The sequence below is a fragment of the Prinia subflava genome, chromosome 1 (genome assembly GCF_021018805.1).
Source record: "Prinia subflava isolate CZ2003 ecotype Zambia chromosome 1, Cam_Psub_1.2, whole genome shotgun sequence".
In the NCBI taxonomy this organism is placed as follows: Eukaryota; Metazoa; Chordata; class Aves; order Passeriformes; family Cisticolidae; genus Prinia; species Prinia subflava.
The window spans coordinates 72,773,879-72,792,845 of record NC_086247.1 but is presented as its reverse complement, the minus strand read 5'-3'; the positions used below and the strand labels follow the sequence as shown (position 1 = coordinate 72,792,845).

Genomic DNA, 18,967 nt, shown 5'->3' with positions numbered 1-18,967 from the left:
TGCAAACTACGTAACTTTTGTGTTAATTACTACTCAGCCCCCATATGCTGGCTGTGTCTCTCGCTTCTCATGTTAATCAGCCCGCGGGCGCGGTCCTTCTCTCCGTCTCAACCTTGAGGCCGTTCTGAGCAGGTGGCCAATGAGTCGGTGGCGGCAATCGCCACTGGGCATTACCATTGCCCAGTCACTGCTTCGCCCCGCTGACTTCGCCCCTGGTGGCTCTCGTCCGGACAGCCCATCCAACTTGGGATTGTCTTCCCTACTCCTTAAAATTCTAACCAAGCATCCGATGCTTATAGTGCAACTGATTAATCGTAACTGTCCAGCTGCTGATTACTCATTTTAAAAAACGAAAGGCAAGCTTGACTCAGACCCCACCGCACACGCACAGGGCTCGGTGCCGCCCCCTCTGAGGCGGGAGCGCCCTCAGCCAAGGTGGCGGCGGCCCCGCCCCCCCGCCGTCACGGGCGGCCCGGCGCAGCCATGGCGGCGCCCAGGGCAGCGATGGCGGCTCCCAGCGCCGTGTGGCTCGGCGGGGACACGGTGAGGCGGCGGGGGCTGCGCGGGGCAGGGCGCCGGGGCTGACCCGCCCCGGCCCGGCCCGACCCGGCCCGACCCGACCCGGCCCGACCCGACCCGACCGTGTCCCCTCGCAGGTGGAGTGGGTGCCGTGCCCCTACGACGTCCATCACCGTGTGCCCCGCGCGTCGCTGGAGAGGCACGCGGCGTCCTGCCGGCTCCGCAGGATGGGATACTCCGCCGAGGAGGAGGTGGGAGCGCGGCCCGGGAAGCGGGGCCGGCGCTGCCGCCCTGGGTGCGCCGGCTGCCGCCGCTCGCCTTGACCGAGCTCTTTGGTCCCGCAGGCCGAGATGTACGACTCCAGCTTTTTCTACGAAAACCTGAAGGTTCCCACCGTCGCCATGGGTGAGCGGCAGCGGGGGCTCCGCCTGAGGGGCAGCACACAGGGCTGAGGAGAGACCCCGGGGAGGTGCGGAGGATGAGGGGCTGAGGGGAGATCCCGGGGAGGTGCGGAGGATGAGGGGCTGAGGGGAGATCCCGGGGGGTCAGAGATGTGGGACTAAGGAGTGCGGGTCCTCAGGGTTACACAACCCCACTGCCTTGGCTGTAAACACCCCGAGACCTCCTGAAAATCTCGAGTGTTTCAATCAGTAGGTTAGTTTTCTCAAGTTTCAATTTGCAATTTGCCTTAATTTATTGGTTTTATGCTTCTATCACCATGTGATTCTATTCTGTAGGTCACTTTTATATTTTTGTCTTAAAAGATCTGTTTTTTCCTCTTAGGAGTTTCTTCCTATGTTCTCGGTCCCCACTCTTGCATCAAATGCAGAAAGTGTTAAAATGCACGCTTAGAAGGTGGGGAAGCTGTCTGTAGAATTTGGAGATAAAGCAATGTACAGAGATCAATATACATACATTTATTTTTCCATATCCTTGTAACCCAGAAATACATATTTTTTTTCCTTTTCTCCCCTCATTTCAAATAGGTAATAAATGAAAATTACATTTTTAGTTCAAATGTGCCCTTGTATATGAATGAAACTATGATGTTCTGTACCATAAGTCTCAGATGTTGGGGAACAAAGACTAACCCAGTCAAGTACCTGAGAACTTGATGTAAAAGTTGTATGATTTTATTTTCTTCTCTGCCTGCAGATAAAGATCTACAGTTTCACATTGTTAAGCAGGCTAGAGCCCAAAGCGTGAAGGAGGGTGCAGGCTACAGTGAAGGTAGGGAGCAATCAAATACTGTCGTGACTTCACCAGCCTGCTGTGGAGAACTGCTCTTGTCCCCCTCCTTGCTGCTTCCATTCCATTCCATTCCATTCCATTCCACTGAGAAGTGCTGTGAGGAATCTCACTTCATTTATTTTTAATATTCCTTCCCCTGCATATCTTGAAGCATGATTACTGTCTGTACTTGGGAAAATTTGATGAGAGACTTTGAGTCTGTTGTGATCATACCTATTATCTTCAGGACTGAAAAAACCAACATGCATGTTACTAAATTGGACTGTTTCAAGACTGAACATAAGAACTATGCTGGCTCATTTGTAAATGTGATGGTGTCCTTTGTCACTGCCCCAAGCTCACTAATTCCTTTACGTTTCATTTTTCTGTGGGTTTTGTGACCAGCCAGAGGACCAGGCTAGGATGGAGTCTTTGAGGGCTCAGACTTAGACAAGGTGGAAAAATAGGGCTCCCTGTGGAATCTCTAGAGCTTTAGTGTATGGCTAGAAATTACTGCAACACCTGAAAGAACATTTGCTCTCTGTAGACTTTGGTTTGTCAAAGAAAAGTGACACTGAAACTTTTCTGACAGTGAAATACAGCAGCACTTGCTTGGACAGTTTTTCATGTTTTCTTTGTTTCTCTGGCATAGTAAGGAGAGGCTTAATGGACAGGTGCTTGGGAAGGAGATTTCCTGGGATGAGCACTGTGTTTTGAGCATGTCAGGTGTATTTCCTCTGAAGGGAAGTGGGAACTAATTAATTTGACACAGGCACATCCAAGCAGAAAAGCAGCAGAACCACTCCCTTTGTGGAGTAGTTAATTGCAAATGTGCACCAGTGAGCCACTAGATGCCAGTGTTCACTGCCCAGATTTCCCTGCAAGTTTGCCCTTCTCTGAGGATAACACTAAAACTGGATTGGTGGTTTTCAGTGTGGCAGCTTGGCCCCTGTTGTAAGATTTACTGACTTGTTTGTTCAATTTAAGTCTTTGGCAACAGAAACAAATGAAAAATAATTTTTCATTGTGAATTTCCTTTTGACTCACTGTCTCAAAGGAAGTACTTTTCTTTCCTTGTTTTCTTTTTTTTTTTTTCAATTCTAACCATATTTAGAATATTATCATAGCTACATTGTTGAAAAGAAAAACTGGTCTTAATCACAAGTTGTGTAATTCTTGTAAAATCACGAACATGTAATTATCAGTGCATTTTAAAAAGAGACTTGCAGTTTTTGTGTTTAAATCCATTTGTTCATGTTAGAACAGTTCTGGTTTAGGTTCCAAGTACAGTAATGATGAAATCTTGTATTTTAGGTTTGTTTTTAGAGTTACTGTGGTTTCTCTTCCTCTTCTTTGGTGTCTTTATTGATAGTAGGATGTGAAAGATTGCCCAGCTTCCGTCAAGAGCTGAATAAACTAGAGGAGCTCTAGGTCTGCTGTTGTGAATGAAGGGTGTTGCATACACCCTCCTTATATGTTGGCTCTTCTTTCTGCCTGGAGATGTGTGGGATTGTGTTGGGGGAAGCAGGATTACGGATCAGATCAGTGGTTGCTGGAAAATTGAAAGTATTTGACTGAAATGTTTTTTTGTTGGCAATGTCCTAGAGTATTGCATCCTGTGTCTTTGTGGAAGTAATTTAATTGCTGTTGCAATGGATTGAGAATGGATTGATTTGGAGGCATATGTGTTTTAACTGGGGAATGGGGAAGAAGGGTGTGCAGGCAGTGCATTTGTTTCCATAACTTTAAGTCAGTTATCTGAACCGATCTGGAGCACTTTGAAAGTGCCTTTGTAGTGCTTTTAGCTATAAATTCCTGTGTCAGTCTGTAGAGTAAGGTACATAAAAGCTCTGTAGAGAAGGTGACAGGGTGAGTGAGATGGATTTACACAGTGCAAGCATTGTGTAATCTAGTCTTCTAGAAGCTTTTATTCTTGTTGGCAGAACAGGTATTTTGCAGCTAGTACTTTACATAACATTTTAGGAGTAAGATAAACCCACAAGTTAGAGCTGCAGCCTCTCTTTATTTAGCTTGTAAACCAAGAGCTGAAACTCATGGGAAATTACTGAGTGTCATTTCAATCTAATCTAGTACAATTCCTTCATGGCATATGAAAACTGTATCTGTGTAAGCAGTCAAGAGGGGTTATACAGCCTGTGTGGGGCTTGGGAGGGATCTGAGCAGTTTTTATATTTTCAAATTAAAAAGGTTGAAACTTCTTACAGATACATAGGGGAAAGATGAAAACAGCCTGTGAGTTTACTTCATTGTTTGTTTGTTTCTCTTCTTGGTATTTTCTTGCATAATTATGCCATTTTACAAGTAACAGGTCTGTGTCCAACCTCCAGGATCTTACTCATTGCTGCCCATAGAAGTTCCTCAAAACCACAAGCGTTTCACCTGTGACCTGACCCAAGCTGACCGCCTTGCTCTTTACGATTACGTTGTCGAGGAAACAAAGAAACAGAAGTCTAGATCCCAGATAGTGGAAAATGACAGTGATCTCTTCGTGGATTTAGCAGCAAAAATCACCCAAGGTTTGAAGAATGATCTGTTGTTGAATTTATGGCACAGAACTTTCAGTTTGTCCAGTTACATGGACATTTTTCTGTGGGTTTTATGACGAGCCTGGGGACCAGGCTAGGATGGAGTCTCTGAGGATTCAGACTTAGACTAGGTAGAAAAATAGGGCAAAATGAGTTTTGGTGAAAGCCAAACAGAATTGGTTGTGGCGGTTTTTTTTCCTTTTGGTGGACATCATACTGTTCTTAAAAGCCACAGCAAAGACCTGGCATCACAAAATGCTAGTTTGGTGTCCTTTATGATGTTTTCCTTCTGGGAAAGCCTCAGTGCTCTGCTCTTGGCAAACATATTGAGTGTATCTCAGTAGATGGATCTTGTGTCTTTGCTGCAGCTGATTCCAAGTTGCCTAATGTTGCCAATGTGCTGTGCACCTTGGAACAGTTATTTGCTGTAAGACACCATGAGATTAAAGATCACTTAAGAGTAAAAGCTGAACAGGAGAGGTTGGCAGTCATCTAGGTGGAGCTCTTGAGCAACATACTTTGGTGTTGGTTGGGGACTTCTCATCCCTGTTGAGTCATGCCTGTTTGTAACTGTACCAAGTGCAGCAAAAGCATCTGTGTCACCCCGCAGGCCCTGCTGTGCCTAGGAGGTGTGACAGGGCTTGTCATCTACAGAGGTAAATTTTTTTACAGAATCTGGCTTTCTCATTCTGTGTCTTACTGTAATATTAGCTTTGAAAGCATGACCCCTATTTAGAAGGCGTTTGACCAAATCACAAACCCATATATTGGTTTGAATCACAGTTTGGAGACTGAGGTCACGTAACAGCGTTTGCTTGGTGGCTTTTCACTTGTGTGTAAACAGCCAGCAAGAAGGAGGAAGCTTGAGATAAAGTCACCATAGTTACTAAATAACAGGAGGAACTTGAGAAAGAACACAATTATTTCATGTTCCTGAATGTACAAGGTCTGCATACCTGCAGGAGCTAACGTCCTGCTAATGACCATGTGTTTCACTCCCAATTTTTTGCTAGATGACAGTCAGAAAGGCCCAAAGTCCCATCTTGAAATTCTGGCTGAAATGCGAGATTACAAAAGGCGGCGGCAGTCATACAGAGCTAAGAACGTTCATATAACAAAGAAGTCCTACACTGAGGTGAGATCAGAAGAAAAGAGGCTTTTTTGCACAAAAGTGCTTATTATATATCAGCATTATCAAACAATTATATGCTCTTTCAAAGACAAATAATATGTGTCTTTTCTGCTTCTTGTATCCTGCTTTATTATTGTTGCTAATTGTAGAGGAATGTTTTTGGTTTGTTGCAGCAAGTTACAAATAATGAGCATTTCTAACTGCTAAGTTTTGAATTTGAAAATGGTGCTATTTAAATTTATGCTTATTTTTCTGCAAATAAGACATTCCATTCAAACATCTGATGCACAAGGTTTGGGGTAGATTTCTGCGGGGTTTGGGTTTTTTTGAGATGTTTACAGTTTGTCTAGGGGTAGTTCAGGCACTACCATGACATGTTTGTTTTTAACATATCCTAATCTCCAGGTAATTCGGGATGTGATTGGTGTGCATATGGAAGAACTCAGCAATCAGTGGCAGGAGGAGAACAGGTTGGATAATGCAGAGATATGTGAAGGAGGGAAGTCAAAGTCTTCAGGAAGGTATGCCACAGCTGACAGCTTCTTCAGGCATGGAGCAGATTGTCATTTTATCTTACCCCCTTCTTCTAATAGCACATACCAACCTTACCTGAGTCATATGCATGGTTTATTTTATATTAATTCTATTAAGTCCTGCTTGAGAGGCTCTGCCTGCATGAAGGACAGAGAAAATAAGTATCTTTCTTTCAGAGGTAAGGACATTAGCTGCACGTGATTCAGCTGAACAGGTAGTTTCTGGTGGAGCTGGGGGATGAATAGTGCTCGCTCTGTGCCCAAATATGTATATGTGTTGTAGCTGGGTACAGAAGGACACTTGGAAATACAAGTACATAATTTCTTACTGTTCCCTACCACATGACATGTGTTAGATATATTACACCTCAGAGTAAAGGTTTCCATAATATAATAAATATGGGGAGGCTTTACAGTTCTTATCCCTGCAAATGCTGCTGTGCTAATTGGGAGTGTATTTAGCTATACCTATTTCTGCTGTGTCAAGCAACACTGTACACCCTTCCAAACGTTTGTCACTGAAGTAAACACGGAGTCATGACCTTGTGATTGCCTATTTGTGCCTCTTCAGCAGGTCTTTGGGAGGAGAACGTTTTTGAAACACACTAGAAAGTGATGCTCTCTTCCCAGCATTAAAATGAAGATGAATGGGTGGCAGAGCACTGGAACAGTCTGCCCAAGGAGGTCCTGGAGTCTCCCTGTCTACAGACATTCAAAACCCACCTGGACGTGTTCCTGTGTAGCCTTCTCTAGGTGACCCTGCCTTGGCAAGGGGAGGGGAGGAGAAGATCTCCAGAGGCCCCTTCCAACCCTAACAATCCTATGATTCTGTCAGATCAGGACTTAGGTTCTCCAGCTGTAGGTTGCAGCTTAAGGCAGGTGGTTGAAGAGTTAAAAGATTTAAAGCAAAACAGGGTGAACCCCTTGTATTGCCTCCTGTTTCACAAGCAGGTGTTAAGACTGAGGAGCAGTGTTTATAGGAAATAACTGGATTAAATAGCGTGCCGGGATATGCACATGGACTTTGGGCCTCTTTTGGGAGGTATTGTATTTCTTAGAGAAATAGAGAGGCTTAATAAAATATATGTCCTCTGTCTTACATCATTAGTAAGTCATTATATTACAGAACTGGTACTGGAAACAGTGACTGTGAAGCTATTTTCCTTGATTAAAGTCACTTTATTTTCAGAAGGGAAGACAGGCGGTCAGCTTCAGTGGAGTCGTGGCAGTCTGGGAGCAGCAGTAAGGATACGGAGTGCACGAGGCACAGGAGAGACACCAGCAGGAGCCCAAGCAAGCGGAGAAGGAGTCGCGAGAGAGGCAGAGACAGAGACTCTCGCAGGAAAAGAGAGAGGTGAGCAGAAACAGTGACAGCTGACCCTGCTTCCGAATCAGGCAGCTGGAGCCATTTGCTATGAGAATTAGTGCAGAGAATACCTAGTCCAATAAAAAGCTAGGCTAACCTCATGTGCAGTATGACAAGCCAGTGGCATGAGGCTACTAATACTAACGAAAACATGCTGTGAGATCATAAACTGTGATCCAGACTTCAGAATTTACTGTCACATCTGAAAGGTGGCACTTTCTGCAGCATGCTGCAGGACTGCAGCAGTACTGTAAAGGGCTATTGATTTTACACCTTGATCAACATGGTTGAATGGACAGTGTGTTTCTCATCCACAACTAAGTGCCTGTCATGTCTAATGCTGATTTCTGCTCTAGTTTGCTCTTGACCTTAATAAATAGTATTATTTGTTTCACAAATATGTATACACTAGCCTTTCCATATTAGGTGTTTCAAAACAGTGCTGTTGCTCTTCAGTACTTCTGGACATAAAATTTAGCAAAAGAAAACAAATCTAGGCCACACCTTTTAATACCATCAGCAAAGACATATTTACATCTGCAGGACCACAGGCGTGTGGGACCCGTGTTTGAGCAGACATGAGGACTGTTGTGCAGAAGAAATGCTGCCTTGCCCCTCGTGTTGGGGTAAATGCTTTACGTAACTGTGCGGATGGCAATGATGGCTTGTCTCAAAGCTGGCTTCCCTACACCGTGATGCCATTCATCCTAAACTAATTGCCACTCTGGCACTGCATGACAAGGCTTGATTAAAGCAGCATGGAAAATAAACTGTCTACAAGCAGTTTCTTTCTTTCCTTAGAGGAGGACATGACTTCATTTAATGAAAGCTTTCCATTTTCCAAGTTGTTTTTTTTCTCTTCAGACTCTCACTCTGAGCCTAACAGCCCACACAATGTTTATGTTTTTGTTTCAGGGATGAAGACAAGTATCACAACCATAAAAGAAGAAAGTAGAAACAAGAACTTGATGACTGTGTTTGTCAGGTGTTCACAACATAACTTCCGCAAGAACTATTGTTACTGCTGTTTTGCCCAGGACAGTAAAGGTGTGCACATAATATTGGTGTTGCATCCCACCTGTGCTGCTTGGAGACAAAAAAGTGCTAAGGTTTGTCAGGATGGAAGCAGTATATTTCAGATAATGTGTAAATCTGTAACATTTATACATATGTTAATAAATTATATTGATCTCTCATCTATTTGAGTTATTCTGACAAGGCTGAAGAATAAAATTTATGAGAGGTTGTACATCCTGGCCTTCCTGGCTCATGGGTAGTGGGTGTAGAACACGGCTAATCCCTGGAATCCAGATCAGTTACAAACAGGGAAGGCATGAATAGAGCTCCCCCTCCTACCTAACACTGTCACCTTTAGGTGACATTGACTACTTACAGCATGTACCAGAGGGCAGATTTCAGAGTTCTTCAACAGGATAAAACCTCTTCAGCTGCAACTGCTGTTTAATGGACAATATCCCAAACATTAGTGTTCCCAAGCTCATGTGCAAAGAAAATTTGGATTGATACCATCTGGCAAAGGTGATGAGAATGCAGCTTTCCCCAGAAGCTAGGGGGGAGGCACCAAGGACACTTGGAATATTGCTGAGTACCATACTCAAACAAGAGATTCACTTCCTTCCAGCAATAACTAGGCAGACTTCCCATCCTGTGGACTAACATACAAATAGTTGTGATAGAGGTTGATAAAACAGACTTAAAACATGCAGATAGGTATTAAGGAGGTTAAGGTAGTTCTGTTAATTCCTCACACAATCTACTTCAGTAAGGTCAGTCACCATCAGGCAAGCTTCTTGCCTCAGCAAGAAGACAAGCTTGCAGATCCATCTTTCCTAAAATACTTCTGTTTGATCTATGTGCCAGGAGAGGGTACTCGACGTTGCTCCTGGTTGTAGCTTTCTCAGTCAAAGGGAATCTTTCCAATTTTACTGTAGCCTCTACTGTCTTCTTTCACACCTCAGTAGTTTCTGCAATTAAGTGTAATTATCTGTCACTAAATATTTGGTCTAGTTTTGATGGATTTAGGCTTCTAGGCCTGCTACAGCAGTCTAACCAAACAACTGTGTCAGGTATTTCTCACCTATGTGACAAATGCAGTAGCTTTTCCTGTCAGAAAACAAGATATGTTTTAAAACATCTTTATTTAGACAAATTTATCCAAAAATGAAAAAATATATTTAAGTTCTGAAAAGGTTCTAATTAGAGGGAAAACAATATGGAACCATTGCAGTCCTTGCATTGGTTTTGTCTACCAGCTCAGCCACAGGGTTCTAATTAAGTTCTTTCAGTAGGGCTTGATAAAACAGTTTGTTTAAATACAGGATGTCCAGGCAGACAAGGTAATCCAAGGACCAGCTGTATTTTTGCCAGAGTCAAAGTCAAGAGTTACCAGAAGAATAATGAGGAATGCTCCAGTTACAGCTGCCCTGGCTTAACTGAATTCGATGTTCTACTTAACAATCACCAGCTGTAGGTAGGAAGCTCAGTAACAAAACAACTTTTGCTCACTATAAGAGGATGAGTGAGGGGATTGCTTTCTAGGGGTGGTCATCACTGAGGGGCAGGAGAACAATATAACCGTGTATTCAATTAACATCCCCTGAATGGCCATCCCAAGAGTGGGTCAAAGAAAAGGAAATGCCAGAGAAGAGGATCATGCTGTTCTGAAATGTGCAAATTACGGTACTTTGAACACAAATTACTTTCTTGAACTTATTTATTGCTTCCTTTTATTTTTTTTTCCTCTCACCTCATGCTGAAGAGTAAGGTTGATCAATAAAATATGAAGGAGTATGGCAGGAAGTGTCTGATCAGCACCATGCCATGGTGTTTGTCCCTGGAAAGGAATAGACCAAATTTTTTAAATGGCACTTTCACATGGTAGATCCTAGTAAGTTACACAAGATATCATTTAGGGCTATATGAAATGCAAGCAAAAGGGTTGTGATTAAAAAGTGATTCCTACTAAAAACTGTCAATCAGGTAACTAATGATGAAACAATTCATTTGTATGCCCTTGTGTTGGAGCTCCCATGAACGTGGAGGTGGTGGCAATCTAAGACAGTGTATGGAGTTTGCATGGCAATGTTTTTGGGGGGAGGTGGGGGCCACCGTGGTGCCTTCTGTGAGCTTCTGAGAGAAGCTTCCCCCACGTTCTGCAGAGCCACTGCCAGACACAGCAGGACAGATCCGCCGCTGGCCAGGGCTGAGCGCAGCGGGGGTGGTAGCGCCTCTGAGGCTGTGTCAGCCCCCCATGCACACAAAGAACAATTCCAGGGACAGGGCAGAACAGTTAAATGTGTGTGTGTGCAAACATGCTACACAGGCAGCACGTGGAGGACAAGCCTGTTACAGATCTTTTTTAATTGGTGTAAGTGCATTTCATGTGCACTGTGGATACAATGAGAGGATCCCAGTCTCTCTCTCTGGTTTATGATCTATGTTAAATGAAAGGAACAGCCCAGAAGATGCTGCTGGTTCCAGAAGCAGTAATATGCAGATGTTACAATCCTGTATATAATAGATTCCTACAGAGAAAATTATACCACCATATAGAGACTTCGATATTTCAGAGAAAGATGGATAAATAACAATTTATCTTTTAACACTGCAAACGCTGAAGTTGACAAACAGTAACTCTGCATACTTTTGATACACTCTTAGTCAATCCTTACTCCTGTCATCATGGCTGTCCAAAAGAGGATGGACTATTCACCTGAAATGAAAGGCTTATGGAGAACCCAGAGGCAATTGATACATTAAAATTCTTTGCACAGATTTTTACTCACGCTTGCTCTTTAATTCCCTTGAGGAATGCGTTAATTTCTGTCTCTGATATCTCTCCATCAATACTGGCCAAATACGAATAAAGGAACGAGAATGTTTCGAAGGGAATTCGAGCTGCTCCACCTTCTGGGTCTCTTGTTAGGATCTCACAGGCCTGTTTCATTGAACTCAGTAAGGACTGCAGGGGGTTCCAGCAAGAAATGAAAGGAGAAGTGTCAGAGCCATGAGCATCCTTACATACCATGACAAAATCCACACTGTGAGCCATTAAAAGGGAGGGTAAATGAGATGAAGGTGTTATCATCATTGCCTAGCTTTAAACCCCAAATTTACTCTCTAGTGCAGGTCTTATGGATGGAAACAATAATGCCATTCTAGTAGAGACAGGATTAAAAAAATACCATAATCTTGTGATGGTTAAAGATTGCATAGGGTAATCTGAGCTCTCTCTATATTAGGGCCAAATTGCTCTGTTTTGCTATTGTGAAAGCTCCAACATCACTGTATCTAGTAAAAGATCTTTTTGTGTGTGTATATATTACCTCAGTGATTCTAAATGAATTCTCAGCAGCAGTTAAGACAGACAAATCTATAACCCCCAGAAAAGGAATATAGGTTTGGTGATTTTATTATGATATTATATCATTTTTAGCTTATATTTTGGCTGATATTTACTGTTTCCCCTATATCTATGTAAGTTTCATTTTAATAGATAGACAAAGCACTGAGGAAAAATGCTTTTAAAGAATATTTCAGTTTAGTCAAAGGCCAATAACATCCAATTAAATTACCTTTAAAAAACATGTCTCAAATTATTAGTACCAAATATACTATGACAAAATTGTATCCTTCCTTTAACATGGTGTTGATAATCCAGTGCCCTATGCATGCTGAGCTATATGGGCAAAAGTGTGGAAAAATTCAGCACTGAGTTTCATTCAGTCAAAGACTGGTTGAGTGCCATTAAAGAAACCAACAAATAAAACCATCCACACAATATAAAAGCACAAAACCAAATCCACACAGGCTTTCTTTAACCTAAGTCTTAATACTTTTCACTGCAATTTTTCAAAATTTACTCTTACATTTTCATTAACCAGCAAGCAATGTCTATGCAAAAAGATAGTATTTCCCAACAGTAGAACAGCAATACTTAAAATAAATGCAGTATCTGTTTAAGATCTAGAACACAGGCCAGAGAAGTGTCATCTTATAATCCTTTAACAGTTTTACTTAATGTATCTCCTCCCCTGGGAGGTTTTTCAGCAAAAAGAGGGGCAGCTGACTCTACCATGGCCAATTCTACATTCTGCATTTGGCTACCCCTCTACTGCCTTTTCTGGTCCTGCCACCCCAAACTGCCATGGTCTCTTTCTCACAACACATCAAAGTTATTCATATCCATTTTGCAAATTTTGAAAGACAATTTAACAGGCTACCATTCTCCAAGGCTTTTGTAAAAATGCATTGGTGCTTTACCAAAAAGATACCTCAGACTGGTGCTCTTAGGAAGTTCATATTTGTCTGCTCTTGTATCTCAACTGTCACCCTGTCTGACTGTACAGACAATTTACAGCTGCAGGAAATGAATGTAAATTTCTTATGTGTGTCTTTCTCTCTGGTTTAGGAAACCGTGGTTTGATTTCATTATGTAGTACTGAAATCAAATAATTCACTAAATATCTAAAAGGATGGTGAGATGGTGAAATTTAGTCTGTCTAGCTCCATGAGAGTAATGTTCCTGTGACTGCATTTTTGGTTTTGGTTTGTTTGGGGTTGTTCTGTGGGGAGAGAGGAGTTGTTTTTTAGATAAGTAATGTTGCTGTTACTATTTTTAAAAGAAGACAAGAGCCCAGACTACGAGGTCATTTTGGGAGGGAGACTGGAATCAAGAAATACAAATTTGAAATAAAGACATACAGACAGACAGATAGGTAGATGTACAGATAGACAGACAATTGCACAATTGCATCACCAGGCCATGTTAACATGCAGGGCTTCCACATACTGCAACATCCACTAAATATTATTCCACATACATTTTCTTTTTAGTACCTCTTCTTCCCTACTATAGAAATCATTAGAAGTATTATACTTTATCAAAACATCAGCTTAATGCATTTTATCATCTTTCATTCTGTTGAAATGCTCTGCTGAGATTTTATTACTGACATTAAAAGAATTAAATGTAGCTGTAGTAACATTAAGTGCTGCTGAGAGAGTTTAATTTGCTACACAATCAATTAAAAATTGGTTCTTTAATTTCTCCCTTCAGTTCTCCTTCACGGACATTTACACTGACACCATCAGTGTCATTCCTCCATCATTCTCTCTCACACAGTACGGGCTCCCTGTAGACACACTTGCTCTGCTACTGCCACCCCAGTAAACTGAGGACTCAGCAATCCTTCTGCTTAAGTTCCCCAGACCAAAATCTCATGGGCAACACAAGTGAACATGCAAGCCACTCTGCCAGCTGCTGCAAAAGCAATCACCATTCCCCAGATCCATCTGCATTAACTGTTCTATGGACTATCCTGTGTATGGATCCTAGACAACCACTTGTGTTTGGAAATGAGGGCTCCTGCTGTGAACGTACCTCACCAAGCACACTGCACCCAAGTACCAGAAACTTCATCCATTCCACCTCCTCGCCAAAACTGTCCAAGTGCAGGATAGCTTCCAGCTGCTCCTCTGGCAAGCCCAAATGCTTCCATTTTTCCCTCAGTTCTGCAACAGTCACTGTGCCTTTGGAAGAAAGCTTTGAACAAAATCATAATATCTCAATAAGAACTCCAAAAACCAGAATGAATTTAAGAACACAATGTCTCCCCAGAATACTTCAAATATTTGACACTCTCTCTCCCCAACCATCTCCAACACCTCAGCATTCCTCAATAGCATTGTGCATTTGATAAAGAACAGCTTGTACCTGTTTGTGCAAGACCTTAAGGAGTCCTGGGGTCAAACCAGCATCTTTTTTCTCTGTTGCTAAAGACATTTCGATCCTCTCCTTCACAGGAAGGGGTTCACCTTTAGACAAGGCTGAAAAATACCTAAGTGAATGGGAAGAGCAACACACCTCAATGCCCATGGCTATCACAAACTGCACAGAAGTAAATGCTCTTACAGTTCAGAGTAAGAATCTACAGGCTCCCCCACAGGAGCAGCAGCACCTGGCAAGCTGCCTATATGCACAGCTCCCATCTTTCTGTTGTTTCCCAGAAACCACCATCTTTAGACTTTACTTGCTCCTTTTTGTGACACTCTAATAATTCTTAAGGCATTTAACTTATTTTGTGGATGATATATTCAGCTCTTTTGACTGATGAACCTGAGGGCTCATCTGTTTAACGTTCCCCTCATGCACTACCCAAAATGTACATCTGCCTATTCACATTGCAACTCTCTCCTCAGCATTTCTGCTGTTTCTGCCCACTCCAAAATAACATTTAAGAGTAATGCATAATGGGCATTGGATCCACATCCTTTAAATTATAAGGCTGCCACAACCTTAAGAGCTGCCTCTGCTTTAACTGGACAGCAATCTGAATTGTGCAAGGAAAATTTGTGCAAGATTTTTGTTGAGGTACATATCATTTACAAGTTTCTCCATTTGTCTTGCCTCATCTGTCCTGGTCACCCACGTCCACGTCCAGGCTACCCCATGCTGTGCAAATACGTGCTAAAATACACAGCAGGCAGCCAGCCAGAATTGACTTAGTGTGACTGTATAGAAATAGATGCACAGGATGTACATACACATAACACCCGGGCTATTTTTCAACCAGATCCGTTTCCTCATCTGATTATTCACAGTGACAAGCACTTCAACACTGGCAACGCGTGTGAAGCCACAGCCTCGCTCTGCCTTGCACGGCCCCCAGGCACAGCTCTTGCTCTGCCAGGTGCCCGGAACATGCTCATGAAAGAGGGGCGAGAGCTCAGCAGCAGCCGCCGCCCACGGGCCCGCGGGGCTGCTCCCGCCGAGCTGCCGCAGAGGAGGCGGAGGTCGGGGCTGGCCGCTGCCGTGCCCCTGCCCTCGCCATCCCCACGGCCCAGCAGGCTCCAGACACCGAGGTAGCCGCATCCCACCTCCATCACATTCCTAAGACACGCCACACCATTTTAAGGTGGTCCTGCTGGCTTCCTCCAACACTGCGGCGATAACAACTCAGCTGCAGATTCTTTTGTTTTTATCAGACAAGCCAGGCTCCAGCCTGGCTTTGTTTAACAGCCTCCCTCCCTCATCTACACGGTACAGACGTTTTCACAGATACCTTTCAAGAGCTTGCCCACACAAACCATAGGACAGGAAAAAATTAGTGAGCAGTTGAGGTAAAAGAAAAAAAAAGCAGATGTTACAGGAGAAACATTTAAACATCCAAATCAACTTTATGGTGAGAGATTTATTATGCAGATTATCACTTTAAAGGTGCAATTTTTCAGGCACTTTTTCCGGAAAGAACAAGAGAAACATAATCAAGCTTAAGAATTAGAAATCTAATGTCTAATTTTTTTTTCTTTAAATTCAAAGAATTGAAACTCAGATGAGAGAAAAAAAAAAAAAACCAAAAGGAAAAAGAGTTGGTCTTTCAGATAGAAAAACTAAAAACAAAAAGCAAATTAAGATTTTTTTTCTCTCTGGAAATCCAGCTGTTTCAGAAGTAAGCCAGCCCTAAACCTCATGGAAACAGAAAATAAATACAATACCACACTATTTTTGAAAGTCTTACATGCTGCATTAACACACAGAAGTGTATATGCAATGTACACGCTGATGTAATATTCAGAACTACGTCCACTATACAATAGAGAGAAGTTTTGAGGGTGCATATGTACAGCTCTCTGTTGCTAGGTGAACATCATACTTACGCAGCTGCCCACTGCAGAACATCATAAGGCTGAGTCCTAATGGCAGCTTTAGTAAACTGCTTCAGAATATCAGGTAGCTCTGGGGGGATTTTGATCTGCTGAGCACAGAACATGGTTTCTGGAAGAGGCATGGTGTCCAGCCACAAGGACCTGAAAGAAATAAAACAGCAGTTCACAGATGCAGAATGTGAATGCAAAACTGGGTGTGCACACGAGAGTGAACAGTGCCTGTCCCCAAATTCCCTCCTATCCTACTCAATCGCCGGGGCTACTGGAGAGCTGACAGACAGCTAAACAGAAGGCTAAACAGACAAGCCCTGCATGGCTCTAAAAAACTTTGTGGCTACATCAAGTAAAACACTGCAGCTGTGAAAGAACTACTACTTTCACAGGTGACTTCAGGTAGTTTTAAACTGATTTTTCTCCTCAAACTTACCACAACAATTTGTAAAACGGGCCGTCCAGACAAGTCACACCACACAGGCCAACGTGAAAAGTATCTACATTGACAACTCACTACTGCATGCCAAGGAAAACCCTGGCATTTTTGCACAGATGCCAGAGTATGCAGATGACCAAGTTTCTACTGTGTTTATGAATTCAAAAATTCTGCAGCAGAAAGTTACTGATTTGTGCTTGTGACAGACTTTACATCAAACAATTACAGTGATGAACAAAACATTCATGTGTGCTGCAAGCACATATCGCACTTTGCTCATAACAGCTCGACAGTGTTTGTCTCATTCAGGATATAAGGATGTCATTTGTTGCAAGGAATCCTGTTCCTCGGGATCCAAAAGAAGGGACAAAGATAGGCTATTGTCTGGTCCTTCTCCCATCATAGCAATGGGGCACATTTGGTGGGAAACTTTCCTTATAATTTCCAGGACAAACTATGGCATGCTTAAGTTGATTTAGCAACAAGAACCTAAAATGGTTAGTTATTTGTGGAAAGGAGCAGCAGTAAAAGCAACAGCATCAAGAAATGTAAGAGAAACCTCTATCCCTTTAGAGTTTTTTAATTTTTAAGATAAGAGTACCTGTCAGGTGGCTTTCTCACGTGAGTTTTCCTATAGTGGAAAAGAAAAAAATTAAAAGTCAGCGACAGAGCAATGGAACTGCTGTGACTCAAGGCTCCTTTGAGGATCAAACCATACTTAGAACTTTATTTATGGAGAAATGCAGACAGGGTACAGCATCTTCATCACTCCAATGCAGCCAATTTGCATCAGGAACAGACTTCAAAGTGCGCATTAAATTACCACATTGGTCATGCGCTTTCAGCAATGATTCAAAAACACAGCTCTAGCCAAGGAACTGAAGCTGAAGGCAAAAAAGCTGAGGACTTCAGGACAACAGGAAAAACTCTGAGGAAGGTATACAAGTATGTGTGCATATACCCGTGGGAAACAGTCAAGTAAAAAAAATAAAAATATAATCAGGAAAAAACCGCAGTGCCAGAGCTGCTTTTCTACAGTAAGCCTTTAGTCACAGAGCCTCGCAGAGGGGCACAGGTTGCCAGACTTCTTGGAGGGCAGCTGCCTGACTCCTGCCCAGCCTAAGAGCAGGGTGCTAAGATCCATGCCCAGGTGTGTTTCAAGAATCTCCAAGGATGGAGATTCCACATCCCCCCTGGGCAACCTGTGCCAGTGCTTGGTCACCCTCACAGGGAGAAAGGGTTTCTTGATGTTCAGAGGGAACCTCCTGTACTTATATACACACGCCTAATGACCAAAGAAAAGCACAGCTGGGTCAGGCAGCCTCTGCACCCCTTCGCCATCGTCACTCTGTGATGGGTTACTCTCGCTAAAGAGCAACTCATCATTTTCACTTCTTGTTAGCCCTTATTTTCTATTTTTTTTTTGCTTTCACGCAGCCCAAGGCAGCCGCAGGTGTTCAGGCCAAGGGGTGTCCGCTCGCAGAGGGGACGGGCCGAGCCGCGGGTGCCGCAGCCCATCCGCCCCGAGCCTGGGGGGCAGCGCCGGCGGGCACGGCCCCGCCACGGCCCCTCGCAGGCCGGAGGGAGCCCCAGGGCCGCCCACGGCCCCGGAGCCCCCGGACACCGCCGCGGCCGCCCCGGGGCTCGGGAAGCCCGGGCCGGGCCCCTCACCTGCCCCGCTGCGCCGCCCCGCTGCCCCGGCAACGCGGAGGGACGGGCCGGGCGGGGAAAAACGCGATGGCGGCGGCATTTAAAGGGAAAGAGCAGCACCTGTTTTGTACAAACTTTTGAAAAGGCTCAAACCACAGCTAAGGGGTTTGAGTCTACCATTAGTACATTCACAGGTGCCTGCAAGGTGGGTCGGGGTGGGCTGGAGGGCACAGCAGATGAACATGAGCCAGCAGTGGGCCCAGGTGGCCAAAAAGGCCAGTGGCATCCCGGCCTGCATCAGCAGTAGTGCGGCCAGCAGGAGCAGGGAGGTGGTTCTTCCCCTGTACGCGGCCCTGGTGAGGCCACACCTCGCATCCTGTGCCCTCTCAATTCAGGGAGGAGCTGGAGGGGGCCGGAGGGTGTGCAGGAAAGGGAGACAAAGCTGCTGAAGGCCTGGAGCACAAATCCTGTGAGGAGCAGCTGAGGGAGCTGGGGGTAGTTTAGCCTGGAGAAGAAGAGGCTCGGGGGTCACCTTATTGCTCTGTACAACTGTCTGAAAGCAGGCTGTAGGCAGGTGAGGGTCAGCATCCTCTCCCAGACAACCAGGGCACAGTCATAACTCGTGGGAGGGGACATTAAGAAGACATTTAGGACATGAAGAAAAATTTCTTTACAGCAGGGGCAATTAGACAGTGGAAGGGTCGATCCAGGGAGGCGGTGGAATCACCATCCCTGGTGATGTTTAAGGAAAGACTGCGTGTGGCACTTAGTGCCATGGTCTAGTTGCTAGGGTGGTGTTCGGTCATGGGCTGGTCTTGATCTCAGAGATCTTTTCCAACAAAATGGATTCTGTGATTCTGTGAACATCTTAGC

General features: G+C 43.9%; 2 protein-coding genes across 9 annotated transcripts; one reads left to right on the top strand and one right to left on the bottom strand.

The window, feature by feature from the left end:
* Positions 1-395: 395 nt before the first annotated feature.
* Positions 396-8,522, top strand: SNRNP48 (small nuclear ribonucleoprotein U11/U12 subunit 48). Of its 6 annotated transcripts, none has more exons than XM_063399928.1 (9): positions 396-543; positions 657-770; positions 864-924; positions 1,675-1,749; positions 4,098-4,286; positions 5,309-5,430; positions 5,833-5,948; positions 7,153-7,314; positions 8,242-8,522. In XM_063399928.1, exons 1-9 carry the CDS (start codon positions 484-486, stop codon positions 8,279-8,281), a joined length of 939 nt encoding a protein of 312 aa, XP_063255998.1. In that variant the 5' UTR covers positions 396-483; the 3' UTR covers positions 8,282-8,522. The 6 variants fall into 6 exon arrangements, 5 of the variants coding, with proteins under 5 accessions (XP_063255998.1, XP_063255988.1, XP_063256017.1 ...); XM_063399918.1 differs by having other exon boundaries at positions 7,150-7,314; XR_010080717.1 differs by lacking the exon at positions 8,242-8,522 and having other exon boundaries at positions 5,833-6,713; positions 7,150-7,286.
* Positions 4,314-18,205, bottom strand: ROPN1L (rhophilin associated tail protein 1 like). 3 transcript variants are annotated; one of them, XM_063399980.1, is made up of 8 exons: positions 18,116-18,205; positions 17,046-17,075; positions 16,006-16,155; positions 14,063-14,186; positions 13,730-13,891; positions 11,133-11,308; positions 10,094-10,180; positions 4,314-4,720 (listed from the first exon to the last, which is right to left on the bottom strand). In XM_063399980.1, exons 3-7 carry the CDS (start codon positions 16,134-16,136, stop codon positions 10,117-10,119), a joined length of 657 nt encoding a protein of 218 aa, XP_063256050.1. In that variant the 5' UTR covers positions 16,137-16,155; positions 17,046-17,075; positions 18,116-18,205; the 3' UTR covers positions 4,314-4,720; positions 10,094-10,116. The 3 variants fall into 3 exon arrangements, with proteins under 3 accessions (XP_063256050.1, XP_063256041.1, XP_063256030.1); XM_063399971.1 differs by lacking the exon at positions 4,314-4,720 and adding an exon at positions 9,050-9,311; XM_063399960.1 differs by lacking the exon at positions 4,314-4,720 and having other exon boundaries at positions 10,043-10,180.
* Positions 18,206-18,967: the final 762 nt, after the last annotated feature.